This window comes from Protopterus annectens, chromosome 2.part2 (genome assembly GCF_019279795.1).
Source record: "Protopterus annectens isolate FY-2018-M chromosome 2.part2, PAN1.0, whole genome shotgun sequence".
Taxonomy (NCBI): domain Eukaryota; kingdom Metazoa; phylum Chordata; order Ceratodontiformes; family Protopteridae; genus Protopterus; species Protopterus annectens.
Window position 1 is genome coordinate 851,921,427 of NC_056730.1, and position 15,328 is coordinate 851,936,754.

General features: G+C 38.4%; 1 protein-coding gene across 2 annotated transcripts in view; it reads right to left on the minus strand.

Annotated features, from left to right (window-relative positions):
- Positions 1-15,328, minus strand: part of DAPK1 (death associated protein kinase 1) — a 1,440,273-nt gene that overhangs the window by 281,403 nt on the left and 1,143,542 nt on the right. For both annotated transcript variants that reach the window (XM_044064186.1, XM_044064185.1), the window contains one exon: positions 10,191-10,379. In XM_044064186.1, coding sequence (XP_043920121.1) covers positions 10,191-10,379 — 189 coding nt within the window. The remainder of the gene's footprint in view (positions 1-10,190; positions 10,380-15,328) is intronic.

Consider the following 15,328-nt stretch of genomic DNA (forward strand, 5'->3'; position numbering starts at 1 on the left):
AATGTGCACTTCCTTCACTGGTGTTAGGAGTGAGGAGTGAGGCTCCTTGATTACCGGGCCAGTGCAGGGGCATCGCACCCTGTACACAGGAATGACAGCTCACAGCTTTAACACTCTATTCCAAGTGCCAGACTCTCTCTAGCATCTCTTGATCAGGAGACTATTAAGAAGCAGATTTAGTTTCCAGCTTCTTTTTAATGATCAAGTGGATGATGTGAAGCTAGAGTTTTCTAGGTCTGGTGACCTCAAGACCACTTGATTCAGGACTCACAGCTCCTTTCCCTTGCTGGTTTCTTAAACCAGAAGCTTCAAACATTTCTCCGAGCAATGCTCATTCCCAAGCCATTTACTCAGTTTCATTTTAGAGAGGAAGCAAGTGGAAAATGATGGCTTCAGGCTTTGAGAAATGAGGCTGGCAGAAAGAACAAGCAATAAATCCAATCAGTGGTACCAGAAGTAGAGCAGCATGTTGCTCAGAAGTGCACAACACAATATGCAATGGCTGTAAATGGTTCTTATCAGCACCAGTGACAGCAATACCACTTTGGAGGATTGAGAAGTTCAAGTGTGAATATTTTATTAATGGCTGCAAGGACGAAAATGGGTGACTGCAGTAGTGAAAATGATCCTTCTAGGGTAACGACACACTGCTCAAACACTGAAGAAAGTTCTGAAACACACCCAGTCTGCAACTTGATTCAGCAAGCTTAGCAAAGACCAGAACAGATCACTTTGTGGAAGCAAAGCAAGTGCGTGCCAAATAATCAGTAAAAGTATTTGAGAATGGTCATTTTAGTCTGGGGTAGCAGAAGGCATGAAAAATGGCATCTTGTGTCTCAGACACCATTCATCACCATTTTTATTTCTCTACCTCTGTCCAGAAAGAGGAGAAAAATGAAGATGATTACAAGATATACACAGAATAAATACAAATCAAGTTGCCAGCCCGATGCACAACCTTCAGCGAAGGCACACCCATTCATGCATGTCTTTCGGAGGCCACTCGACCACGGGGAGGACATGCAGACTCTACACAAAAGGCACTCCAACCGAGAATCGAACAGGGGAACCTCTTGCTGTTACGCAAGAACGCTACCACTGTACCAGCACGGCTTATAACGTAAATAAATGTCACACTGCTCTCTGCCCAGCAGTCTTTGATAAATGATCTGCATGAGCACAGGCTTTAATATCATTCATATTTGATGTATGCAAAGCAGCTATATACATTAGGAAGTAACATATTTAGTATGCATAGTTTTAAATGTGTTTCACTTAAGGTTAATGCGTCTTATCCCGCCTATTGTAATACATAGATTATTTACCATCTGCCCCTGCTTACCTTCTGACAAGTGATGTTTCAACTTTAGACCATTGTTTGTGCGGGTTTCCCCCTGGAAATGTAGTCTTTACTACCTACACAACAATGCTTTCAGTATTACCTCAGTGAACTCTTGCTTTGACTGACCTTGTATAGCTGAAATTAATGCATATATTTGAGCAACATATTCTGTTTGACGGACTTCCAAGATGACTGCACACTGAGTAACAGCTTAATTTTAGCCCTTCCAGTGTGAAAACCGAAACCCAGAAAAGATGGTCAGTGAATTTGTCTTTTTGGGTAAATTTCAGTGTACTGCCTGGATGCCAGCAAAGAAGGAATTCAGAGAACCTGAAAGAAAATTAATCAAAATTTAAGGAGAAAACACTGGCTGGGAAGAATCCTGTAGCTTTTCAGCAAAAAGCAGTTCAAGCTCCAGCTTTGGTGCAAGACATGACTTCCAGTAATCGACAAGAAAAAATAAGTCAAATGTGCTCAGAGCAGCTGATTAAAAATAAATGTAACACTGAAGGGACGCATCAACTCAATTAACAAAATATTGGAAAAAATGGAAGAAGACAAACATATATTCATATGAGATGGATGATAAAACTGCAAAACAAATCAGAGGTTGAAATGAAGAAAAGGCTGGCTGAGTACAAATACGATTCAGATGTTTCAAAAAATGGTAGAATTAGAGGACAGAGGGAAATTCTGATATTTTCTACTATACCAGAGAAACTGGAAGGAACAGACTGTATTAATTTGATGAAAGCACAAACAGCTGGACTAATATTCCACAGCAGAAGGTGTTAATTGAATGGGCACATTTTGCGTATGCTTCAAACCTGACCATGAGAAAACAGCCAAAACCTTTAATAGTAAAGATGCAGTTCTACCAGCAGAAACAGTTGATTCTGACCAAACTGCGGCAGAAGGACAAAGCACTAAAAGTTGGAGACAGTAGACAGCTTGTGGAAAATGATTACTCACTGTACACCAGGCCGAAGAGGAGTAAATTTATTCCAGCAATCAGGGAATGTCAAGAAGCAGGTCTGAGATTCAAGATGCTGTATCCAACTATCTTCAGAATATTTTTTCCTGGAGGGTCAAAGTAATTTTTTGAAGCAGAACATGCTACGGCGGAAATACAAAAGTTTTTCAACAAAAATATAGCCATCAAACAGAAGAGGATTCTGCTTCTTTTTCTTCTGATGATAAAGCTCATATACAGACTGTGCCAGTGAAACTTTTTTCAATGTTCCAAATGAAAATGCTTGAGCAACAGAAAAAAGCACAGAGGTTAACTAGACGAACAAGGTATACATTGGAAATGGACCAGAAACTGGATCTGGGACATGGAGATCAACAGGAAAAAAAACAGCAACTCGAAAATGAGTAAGTATGGGATTACAACAAATTAACTACATTTGTGAAATATGGCAGAACAAGAAAACCTAGAAATACTGGACTTTTTGACTTTGTTAAACTTGTACGGGACTCAAAAGCATACATCCTATTTCATGTCATTAATGTTAGGAAGAACATTAAGGAGAGGGGAAAAAGGAAAGAAAGACGTAACTGCAAGTATAACAATTTTTTTTCTTAACAGTATTTTTATAAAACATGACATATACTGCATGTTATAAAGTAAAACTGTTTGTTATTTTTGTGTGTAATATGGATACTAAAGTAAACACGACCCTTTTTCCTCCTGCTTTCTTTCTTCTTGTTCAGTTTTAAGATGTGTAGGCAATGCAATATAAAAAGAGACGAAAGCCTGGACAAAAGAGCATGATACAAGTAAAACTGATATGAATTTTCTTACTTTTGCACAGAGGAATGACTGAATTAAGGCCCTTATCTTGATCTAATGACAAGTTTTAAAGGGAAACACGTACATAAAAGAACACAGAATGTAATGAAAAGATTTCCTCTAACAAATAAATGTTCACAGTACAACATGAGACACTTGTAGTGGAAAACAACTGTGTATTTGTTTCTCATGTTTCTATGGAGACAAGTTGATAAGGGCAATAAAACAGAATATTTCTTTCTTTCAATGCCTTGGACATAATGTTTTCAGAAAGCATTCAAGTTTTTTTCTATATCTGAGAGAGGAATAAAGATATGACAAAAACAGGCAGTACTTAGTGTAAGCAGAAGCACATGCTGTATCGTGCATCGTAGCATGAATAACCTTCATTATAAGTCAGTTCAAGCCTGTGAGTATGGCTGACAGTCTGGGATAACTGTTCCTATTAGGAGGGTTAAACTTCATTATTTGAAGATGAACATCATTTTGCATTTTTGTATTAAGTTAATAGACTATGGGGTGTTCTGGGGTGTGTGTGTCTTTTGTTTGAGGGTTTTCATTAAAACAAAAAGTCTTGTAAGATGTGACAGAGATTCAAAATAGATATGACAAGAAACAACTGTATAAAAGATCAACTTGCCAAACATTACTGTATGAATGTAACACAAAAGCTGAAACTATACATTAAAAACGCTGCTATACATAGGTGGGAATAATAACTTCCTATCATAATGACAGCACTTTCCATATTATCTTTAAAAGTGAATGGTCTCATTTATATATATATATATATATATATATATATATATATATATATATATATATATATACACACATACATACATACATACACACACACACACACACACACACACACACACACGTGTGCGCAAACACAAAAAAGAAAGAGTAGTGAACAGTATCAGAAATGGAGAGTTGAAATAGCTATGCTACAGTAGACGAATGTGGAAAGAAACTGACACGTAAATTTGATAAAGAAAGGATTTCAGGATGGTTGTTCAATGGAATATCTGGGACAAAGGAAAAAGGGAGTACTTATGTTAATTGCTAGAGTAGATCCACTAATGACAGAAAAAGAAAAAAAAGATAATAATGACAGATTTGTAGTACTGAGGGACTACTGGCAAGGGAGGAGGATTACAATGGCATGTATTTATATTCCACCTAAAACTGCTACAATGGAGATTAAGAAAATTCTGTGAGAAATAATCAGCATTTAGCAGGGAATATTACTTGTAGGTGGGGAATGGAATTTAATTTGCAACAGTGAAGATGTATCTGGGGGCCTAAAATGGAAAATATAACAAAAGAGGGTAGATTTTTTAAAGAAATGTATCAAAATATTTGATACAGAAGATGTGAATTTAGTAGGAGGAGTTAAAAGAATTTGCATACTATTCCCCAGGTACAAAAACTGGGCTAGGCTAGACAGAAATTATATTTCACAGGAACATGAAGACTTAATTCAAAGACTGTTGTGCTTTTCCACCTATCTGTTAAACAGAGATAAGTTTAACAAATGGGCACTGCATAATATTCTTGAGTTATTAGGAAATATAAAATTTTCTTTGGAGAATATAGCTAAGGAGTGGGATAAAATTAAAGTGGGGATAAAAATAGGGTGTAAGTAAAAGAAAAAGGTGATATGATTAAGAAGCAGCGCTCAAGTACCACAGCATAAGGAGCATCTCACATAACAAGATGAGGTGCAATTGCACAGTACTAAGCAGAAAATAAGGGACTACCTCGATAATATGCATGAGTTTAGAAAGACTGCTTTTAAGCAACGTTTTTTTGATAAAAGCTCCAGAGCACAGAAGCTTTCAGCACAACAGCTCAAGCTAAAATGGTTGCTGCCAAACTTTGGAAGGCTATAACAAGGAAAATAACCAAAGATACTGTAGAGGTATTAGAAATATTTCGGAAATTTTATGAAAATCTGTATAAAACAGAGAAATGTTGAAATCAAGAAGAAGCACAAATGTAAATGTTTATGGAAGAACTAAATATGCCAAGGTTAGAGGTAGATGAGATAAAAATGCTGATTTATAACCTATCTACAGGAAAGTCTCCAAGAACAGACAGTAATCCTGTGGAAGTTTGGAAGCTAAGAGGGAAGAAAGTGATAAAGATCTGGAATGTTTTGTTTAAAGTATTTTAAATGGAGGAGAAGCACCAGCATTCTGGAAGAAAGCTGTGGTGGCTGTAATCCCTAAAAATGGTAAAGACCCATTCTAATTCTAAACCATGACTATAAAGTGTTTATGTCTATAATGACTAAAAGAATGGCAAAGGTAATGCCAACATTAAAAAAAATGGATCAATGTGGTTTTGTGGAGGAGAGGCAAATATCTGATAACATTAACAGAACAAGGATGATCCAAAAGGAAGCAGAATGTACGAAAATTCCATTGTTGTTGGTGGGCCTTGATGCAGAGAAAACAACTGACAGAGTAAGCTGTGATTTTATGAGTAGGCTTATGGAAGGATTTGCATTCACTGATAAAATTATTAAGGTCGATTAGAAGAATATATGAGGGACTGGAGGTGAAAATTAAAAGTGAGTGGTCCTCTCTAAGTTTTGTTTGAGTAGAGGAACCAGGCAGGGATGTCCTATCTGACCTTTATCTACATTAATATTTAGAACCACTGGCAAAGAAAATAAGGGATTCAGAAATTCAAGGATATAATTGGTATGGTAATCAAGAAAAATTGGCTATATTTGCAAATTATATTTATTTCATACCTGAATAAACAGAAAAGGACATTTTAGTGTTGTGCAACATTTTGAGACAGTTTCAAGCCTTTTCGGAATACAAAATTAATGAAGATAAAAGAAAGGCAATAGTTATAAACTATATATCCCACACACAAACTGGTTCAGCAATACCCATATTTACAGGGACATGATAAAATTAAGTACTTAGGATTATGGTTTAAAAAGGATTCTTTTACTGCAGCTAAGGATATATGGGAAGCCACTAAAACAACAATACAAAAACTGAGAATTTGGAAGATGTATTTTATGGATATGGATAGTGAGATACAAGCAGTGAAAATGTTTTTAGTCCCTTAAGTTTTATACACAGGTCAGGCATATTGTTATTAACCAGAGGAGAAGTTGTGGACAGCAATTAATAAAAAGGTTAAGGATTTTATCTGGGAGGGGAAGTGAGTATAAGTATAGTAGGATAAGGTGATACTTCCAAAAGAACAAGGTGGTTTGGGATTACTTGATTTGAAGGGGTATTTCAGAGATGTACAGTTAAGGCTCCTATACATAGCACAAGCAGAAAGGTATAATTCAAAGTGGAAAGGGATGACGATGAAACAAAGGGAAGCTCAAGAAAAAAGGAGGGACTGTGATTTTGGATGCAGATCTTTAAGGAGAACAACAAAAAACATACAGAATATCATATTCACAAAGATGCAGAAAGTATGTTAAGAACTAAGCCAACATGGGAATGGAGAAAGGAGATTCTACCAATAGGGATGATTGCAATTAGGGGTACAACCGTACAGAGAATTGGCAAGAGGGGGCTGGAATTTACTGGGGAATACTAGCAAAGGAATAAATGTATTGGGAGCAAATAACTAGAGAGGGAAAGGTAATGGAATGGGAAGAGGTCAAGACTTTATTTGGACTGCAGGCTACAGTTGCCTTCCTCACCAAGGATTGATATCAGAGTATAGGCAAAGAGAAAGGAATAGGGTGATTCTAAGTAAAAGACCAGCGCTGGTAGAGTTTTTAGTAGACTCCTGAAAAGAAGCTGCTGCTAAACAAAGGGATAATTAGTATGACCGCAGTGGTGCAGTAGTTAGCATTGCCGCCTCACAGCAAGAGGTTCTTCAGTTCGATTCTCGGCTGGGGTGCCTTCTGTGTGGAGTCTGCATGTCCTCCCTGTGGTCACGTGGGTTTCCTTCGGGTGCTCCAGTTTCCTTCCTCATTTCCAAAGACATGTTGTAGGTGGTCTGGACACTCCAAATTGGCCCTAGGCATGAGTGTGTGTATGCCTGTGTGTGCCTTCTAACTCCACTGCCAATCATGAGCGGACAAGTGATCCGCTGTGGCGACCCCTAACAGGGAAAAGCTGAAAGAAGAAGTACGGCATATGAAATACTGCATGATAACTATACAAATCAATCAGAGGAGGTCAGAAAGGATTGGGAAGAGAGAATGGCATAAGCAATTCACAAAGAAACTATGGGAGGACATATGTATGGCTGCCAAATATGCAACAAAGTCTAGAAGATTTAGGATATTTGCATAAGTAGTTTTATGCCCTAAGCAGACTCCAAAGAATTTTTCCTCAGGTGGACTGAAAATGTTGGAGGTGATATGGAGAAGAAAGAGGCAATTAGAACATATTTTTTGGGAGTGTAATGAGTTGGCAGATTTGAAAAATTCCCTACAAATTACTCTGTCAGAAAAACTAGGTGAGCAAATCGCTGTAACTAAGGAAACGATTTTTGAGCTGTGATACAAAATCAGAATTGTGTAGACATAGTAAGGTCATGCTGAGTTTAATTCTGGTGGCTGCCAAAATAGTAATTACTAGAAAATGGAAATCAAAATCTAAATCAACTGTACTACAAACAGTGAATATAGTAACAAATGAAAACAACTGGAAGTGGGATCTTTAGAAAAGGACAGGAGCAAATTACATAGAAAAACAGGAATTGTAGGAACAATACATGCAGAATAATGTTTTGGAGGAGGAATGAGGTTTAATATCGAAGGCAGGAATTGAATGAGCTATGCAATGTTTAACTGACAAAGACTGTATACATTATATGTGGTGTATAATGTTTGAGACTGAAAATATGTTAATATGTTTTTATTAATTTATATAATTTTTGATATGTGATAATTCAATAAAGATATTTCTTGTTAAATAAATGTACTGTTTTGCTTAACAAGTAGATGTTTTACAAATAAATATTACATTTTGAATCAATGTAATCATCATAGTTCATGGCAGAAATTAGGGCTGGGTCTTAGCAATTGTTAGGTCCAATTTAAATGATTGTGTTGAGGCCCCAGGCTGACTATAACCTACCAGCCCCATTCCCACACCTAACACCTTTCCACCTGCTGGCCTGCTCGTTTTAAGATTATTTCAAATTAGGTGTCAGGAATATGTGGTATTATTATATATTAAAAAAATATCTTTACTAGGTTTTACTTTATCAAAAAAATGTTAAAATAGAAACATGCTATAAACTACCTTGGTCAATTACTTATTCATCACATACCACACAGACTATGCTACTCTTGCTTATTTGAAACAGTAAAATGAAATCTGGTAAAATCTTCTGACTCAATGCAGTCCGCAACTCTTGCTTCCTAAGCTCAAAGTCCTGGGATGTCAGGAAGTGCAGGACAAATGAGTCAGTGGAGATGGGCTTGATGGCTAAAGAACATGTAAATGTTCTACATTTTCTATCATAACAGACTCAAGTTATAGTACCACTTTCTTCCTTCATGGACTTCCAATCACCTCCTGCACCTACTCTTAATTAGTGCATACCTTGTTACAATAAGTATGTTTCCAAAAGAGATAAAACTGTTGAACTACCTCAGAATACTCAAACATAATGAAAGTAAATCTCCTTAGAAAGGACACCGTTCACATACCACCCCGATTAAAACTGTTTCTGAAAGGTTATACTTGTTTGTTTATTTAATTACTTGGTAAACTGGTTGCTTCCTGATCATTTCCGGCCATAGTCCAGGCTACAGGGGCAACTGTAAAGAATTCAAAATAGGGATAATTCAGAACAGCCACTAAACAAGATACTTTTGCAACAGGGAATCAGAATGACTTACAGAATTAAACATGGATGTAAGGAAAACATACAAAAACTAACACAATTTGTTCATCTTTCTACAATACTTACCCCCCACCTAAACTCATCCTCATTCCAGTCCAACCATTTTCTATTTTTAAGTTTTTTTTTCTGTACTTAGCCCATTTTGTATATGACTTTGAAACTGTGGTATCCATGTATATGCCTTTGTGAGTCAGATTACTACTGTTCCTGGTTTTCCTCTTTTAGCAATAGCAAATCATTTTTCTATCTAGCTTTGCCCCCCCCCCCTCCACTGAACACACACGAACGAACACACACACACACACACGTCATGTTTTACTTCTCTAGGATTATTTTGCTCCAATCTACAATTGCAGCAAGTATTTCTCTGTCATACCATTGAACCAATAACATTCTATCCGGAGTCCTGGTGATCATAAATTACCACAATAATCTATCCATTTGTTTTGAGATTGCTACTGTCTGTGTTCATATTGGCTGAAACTTACTATTCCCCAGTTAAAATTTTATAATGATATCTATTAGCAAACAATCATATATTCCACATCATCAAGGGAAGCAAAAAAAAAAAAATGCAGTGCGACTATCCATCTTCAAATTCAACCTGGTCATATTGCCTTCTTGGAGATTTTCTGCAATGATACACAAAACCAGATGGTTAAGCTAGCTTCAGTTCTGGAATGAAAACCCTGTTGAGCACTCAGCAGCAGCATCAAATGAGCATTCAAAAAGGATGAGTAGCTAATACTGTGAGCCATGCAAGTGGTGTGACACTGTTGTGTTAACAGCATACTAGCCAGTAGTACAGTGCAAGAGAGAAAATGTAGTTCCATCTTTTAGTAATAACTGCAGGCACTATGGAAGACTACAAGTAGAAAAATGCTTTGTACTTTACTGTAGTGCACTGCAAGAAAATCTTGTCGGTCACATAAGGCACAATGACTTCTGTTGTAGTTTAGTCCAGTGCCCCCTGTGGGAGCAGAGCACTACCATGCCAAATATGGCTGACTGGCCCAAGTATTGTTGGACCAGCTCACTTACCCAGTTCAAGAAAAAGTACTGCAACTGTGCATTGATGCTCAACTGATGAACTTGTTCTGCTGTTGTGCACACTTAATGTCAAACCCTTTGTTAACAGTTTTGCATACAATCAGTCTCTATTTAGCACAGTTACAACAAAGATGCAGCAATTCTTACTGTTCAGGTTAGCATGCTGAATATCGATTGCTTTGGTTGACTGATCATCAGGGTTAGAATGAGATGCATGTGAAGGGGTAACAAACACTTCCAATACACCTTTGGTTAGGCCAGGTTCAAATACCATACTACGACTTCGAACACTGACATTCTCACAGCCGGCATACAGGTTTGAAATGCTGACTGATGCTAGAAGGAAATGGAGAGTAAAGTCAGTCACTATACACCATCATAATCTGTATACAGAATAACAACATATACATCTAATTCCTAGACAGTTATAAGGGAGGGTTATTTGTAAAGAGTGGTCACTTGGCTAACAAAAATTTAGTTGCAGACTTTTTTGCATTAATTGAAAAAAAAAACAGCATGACACAACAGATATAAACACAAATCGATTAAATGTCTCCCCTCTCCCAAAAACATATTGTTGCAACTTAGATAAGGAAACTGATGGTTTGTACTTTCAGCAGACACCAGACGTTAGCACAAACTTCAGTGAGTATAACTCTGAAATGACACTCCATGGTTATGTACGCCAGAAGGATAAAGAACTGACAATGGCCCAGATGACCACAGTTCAAGTGCAGTCTCTAGAACACTTGGGTGGGAGGATGGCAGTGAGCCGATAATACTGACTCGTCCATTCTTTGGTGGTGGTGGTGGTGGGGTTCCTGGTCTGCCAGTACTCCAGTGCAAGTAGAGGCTTCCATGAAAGCAGATGCCCCGGAGAACACAAGCCTGTAAAAGTGGCACTCAGAGGATGTCTGTGGGTGGTAGAATGCATGTGCTCCAGGGAGGGTGTGCTGGAGGCCCCACAGAAAATTAGTGCCTAAAGCAACTAGCAGGAGATGGCATTTGGCGTTAGGTCTGTAGGGGAATGCATTTGTAAGTGTATGCCCAGCATAATCAGAATTGCTGATATGGGGGGAATCCATCAGCTGAGGAGAGACAGATATGGATGCCTTCATGCACCAGTCTGGGAGGTAAAGCCAGACTTACCAAGCCTAAGGGTGTCCTAGCTAAGGATGGGTCAGATAAATATAGGTCCTGGTCTGGGGGGATATGTCTGACTAAACTAATGTGAAGGGTGCCCACCTTTGCAATGTGCAGGTAGAGTTGCAAACCACCCTCATGGCTTCTTGGACGAGTAACTGTCTGGATTGCTCGTCTCCTTACTGGGGAGACCTGGAACAGGGAATAAAGGGGCTTGAGTCCCATTGTGGAAGGCTTGATGGGTGGTAGGCACAGGATCAAAAACACTTAAAAATATTATGAACTGATACAAGGTTATAAACTAAGGTACTATGCAATGCAACATCAATCAGTTAGCTGGACATGTAAAATAATGACAAATACTGATTTAAAATGGAAAGTGATACTACAAAAGCATTAATATGTAATACAACTGTGGTAGCATCGGATCACTAGATGGGCCAAAGTTAACCTTATGAGCCCCGATGCTTAGTCTTAAAACAAAGTGCATGGAAAAGCAACCTTTTACTGTACCTACAAAATTCCTTTTGTAAGGGATAATGGGAATTATAAAAATGCATACATAAGACATGCAGGAATTCAACTATATTTATTTAAAATGCAAAGCTATGTAAGCCATGTTAAGAACAAAAAAGGTTAGCATTTATTTGTCAGATTAAAAGCTGCACCTTCAACCAGTAAGCTGCAGAAAAGAATACTGTAAACAAAAGTAGACTACAACAGTAACAACAGAAGACACACAGACTGTAAAATCATAAAAGGCTACAATTTTTTTAAATTCTCAAACTACAAGTAGAAAGCATTTTTAAATTTCAGATTTAAGCCTCTGCGTTCTACTCAATCAAGAAAATAAAAAGGAAGAATGGACTATAGTACTGGTTACAATGATGCTAGAAACCAGCGTTAGTGAAACTCCACTTTCCTTTATCCAGAAGGGAACCATTTGCACATGTACAAATGCAAGCATCTGTCCACATGAAAGAATAAAACTGAAGACCAAATCAGTTAAAATCCTTATTGTGCTCAAAGAATTTTAGGCCACTGCAGAGAATTCAAATGAATTACTGTTCTAGTGGAAGTAATCTGTAAAATGTATAATTTGTTCTTTCATGTAAATATACACGGCCACCTATGTACACGTAACTCTTAAAAACAATTCTGGATGCTTTTAAATAAATGTTTAATTTAAAATCTTGCAACTGCGGCTATATACCTGTTAATGCAGGATTGATTACTACAGAAATGTGGATTCTACCGTCAGATAATGACTACTTGACACACTTAGATGGCTCATTTTCACACTTACTAGATAACCTGCAGATTTGTCCTTAACCCAGTGGTTTAACAATGCTCCAACCATCTCCTGAGAACTGCCTGATGCCTGGCACTTGCATTCTTTGATTCTATCAGTGTCCTTGACTCTACAATCTCTTCTGCAAGCCTGCTCTGGTAACCCACCATCCCTTCTTTGTGAAAAGACACTTCCCTGTTAAATTCCTGAGTCATCTACCAAGTACTTCAGAGTATATCCTCCTCCTTTCATGCACCATGCTTTTTTTTTCTTTTTCTTTTTAAAGCAGAGAACCCATTTGGACCCTGTGGCTTTCCCTTTCATTCTTAAACTGTATCACTTGAGCTACTCATCGATCATACCCTCTATGATAAAATACCTTTTTTATACCTCTCTGAAACCACTCACCCAGTGTCTTCATGTTGATACCTCTTGTCTCCCCAGTACATCTCTCTCTTACTGTCTTTTGAAAGGAGAAACCCATTTAGGATCTGTAACTTGCCTTAAGGAACCTGAGGTTTTTATCATATCCCAGCTTCCCAAGACTGCATAAAACATACGTGCTTCTAAGTCTTCTTGTAGTTTCATAGTTTTATTTTATAAGCTTTCGAACAGGACCATCATCAGCATTTGAAATGACAAGTCCCACATGCTTATATAGTTAAATTCTAAACGGTTTATCAACATATCTAACTTTTAAGAAGATTATTCCACCAATGGGCAACTCTTAAATGAAACTACTACTTTCCTTAGATGAATAAGTCACCTATTGCAGCCATACAGACTGAATATACAGACAGTATACACTCCTGAAAATGTAATAAGGCAAATTTACTCAAAGAGAAATTATATTCCTATACTGAGACAATATACTTCTCTAGACAATTACAGCTATGTAAAATCTTACCATAATGGTAGATGCCCTTCTCTTCACTGCTGCAGTATTCATTACAATAGGGATCTCCTGCCAAGGGGGGCCTGACATCTGGCCAGTATACGAGTCTTTAGATTGTTTTAAGGTTTGTCAGATGTCTCACACATGCTCCTCTTGTAGCATAGGGCATAAAGGTGATGTCCGGACATACCCTCCTCAGAACTGACAGCGTCAGTAGGAATGCCAGTCCAAGGAAAGAGAGGTAGACAGACATCCAAACGAGAAATGGACTGGGGGAGGGAGGGAGTGAATACTGCAACACTGAAGTGAAGGACATCTACCATGATAAGATTTTACACAACTGTACCATGTCCTTCCATTTCATTGTTGCAGTATTCATTACAATAGGAAGAATACAATAGCTCAGGAAGAATACTGGAAGGAGGAAGGGCCAGCAAAGTTCTCTAGGAAAACATGAAGGATGGCCCTAGTAAAACTAGTGCTAGCTCTAGAAATTCCATTGAACTTGCAGTGCTTGGTAAATGTTGCCTCAAGAATAGAGTTAGTATTCAAACTGTAAGCACGTCCTCAGAAAAAAAGGTATCTATGTGGAATCAAGATCCTATCACCCACAGTGTCAGCTGAAGAGTGGGCAAGTGAGGATGGCTGAGAGATCCCTTGGCTTGTGTGAGAAGGTCCACCCTGTGAGGTAACCTGTGATGACTACCCTTGGCTAAATGCAGAAAAAAAGGGAACCAATGCTGTCCCAGTCAAAACGGAATCACCACCAAGATCCTGTTGAATTTTGAACAAGACATTTGGAATGAGGGGAATGGGAAGGGAAAGCATAAAGAAACAATGCCTTCCAAGAAAAGGATCGGGTATCCACCTTCCAAATCAGAGGACATGGGACACTGGCAGGAAAAACAGGAAGTTGTCTGTTCAGAGCAGAGCCAAAAAGATTTATTTGAGGAGTAACCCACTGGTGGAAAATATCCAGAAACACATCCCTGTGAAGCATCCATTTGTGGGATTGAGTTAAGGACCTGCTCAGAGTATCTGGCACAATATTTTGACCACAGGAAATGTAAACTGCCTGAGAGCCACTTGATACTGGATAGCAAGTTCCCATACCAGCAAAGAAGATAAGATCTTGTCCCCCCCACATTTGCTTACATACCACATCACTGTGGTATTGTCTGTAAACACCTTGAGAGATCCCAGGGAGGAGAGAGGATGTATTGCCTGAAGAGCCAGCAGAAGAGCTCATCTGTTTGACCCTGATGTGCTCTTTAGAGCTCATCTGTTTGACCCTGATGTGCTCTTTAGAGCTCATCTGTTTGACCCTGATGTGCTCTTTCTGCTGAAGAGGTGACCAAACACCCTGCACTTTTAGGAGACCAAATGCTGCTCCCCAACCCACGTCTGAAGCATCTTTGAACAGCTCCTGAGAGGGAAGGGGGGATGAAAAGGGAGTCCTGGATTTAGAGACAACTGCTGAATCCACCACTGAAGTTCCTTCTTGAGACGAGGCAGAACAGGAACTACGAAATCGAGGCGATGCACATATAGAACCCAAACTGACTTCAGAAAACACAAACTTTCTCATGTGGAGTTTGGCCAGAGGGAGAATAGGGATGGCAGATGCCATGAACCCCAGAGCTCTCAGAAATTCCCAGGCTGTTATAGAGACCAGAGGAAGAAAAGTTTGAAAATAGGAAATGAGTGTTAAGACCATGGGTGTAGGCAGGGATACCAGCATAGGCACACAGTCTGGATACTGCACCCCAGAAAAAAACAGAGTCCTGGAAGGAGTCAGAAAAGACTTTTTGAAAGTTTATTGTGAAACTCAGGCTTTGCATATGGGAAATGGCAAAATGAAGATTTTGCAATAAGATTGCTGGAGTGGATGCCTGAAACAGGAAGTCATCCAAATAAGGAAAGCCTGCAAAAAGAATGACAGGAGCGAGGCATTTG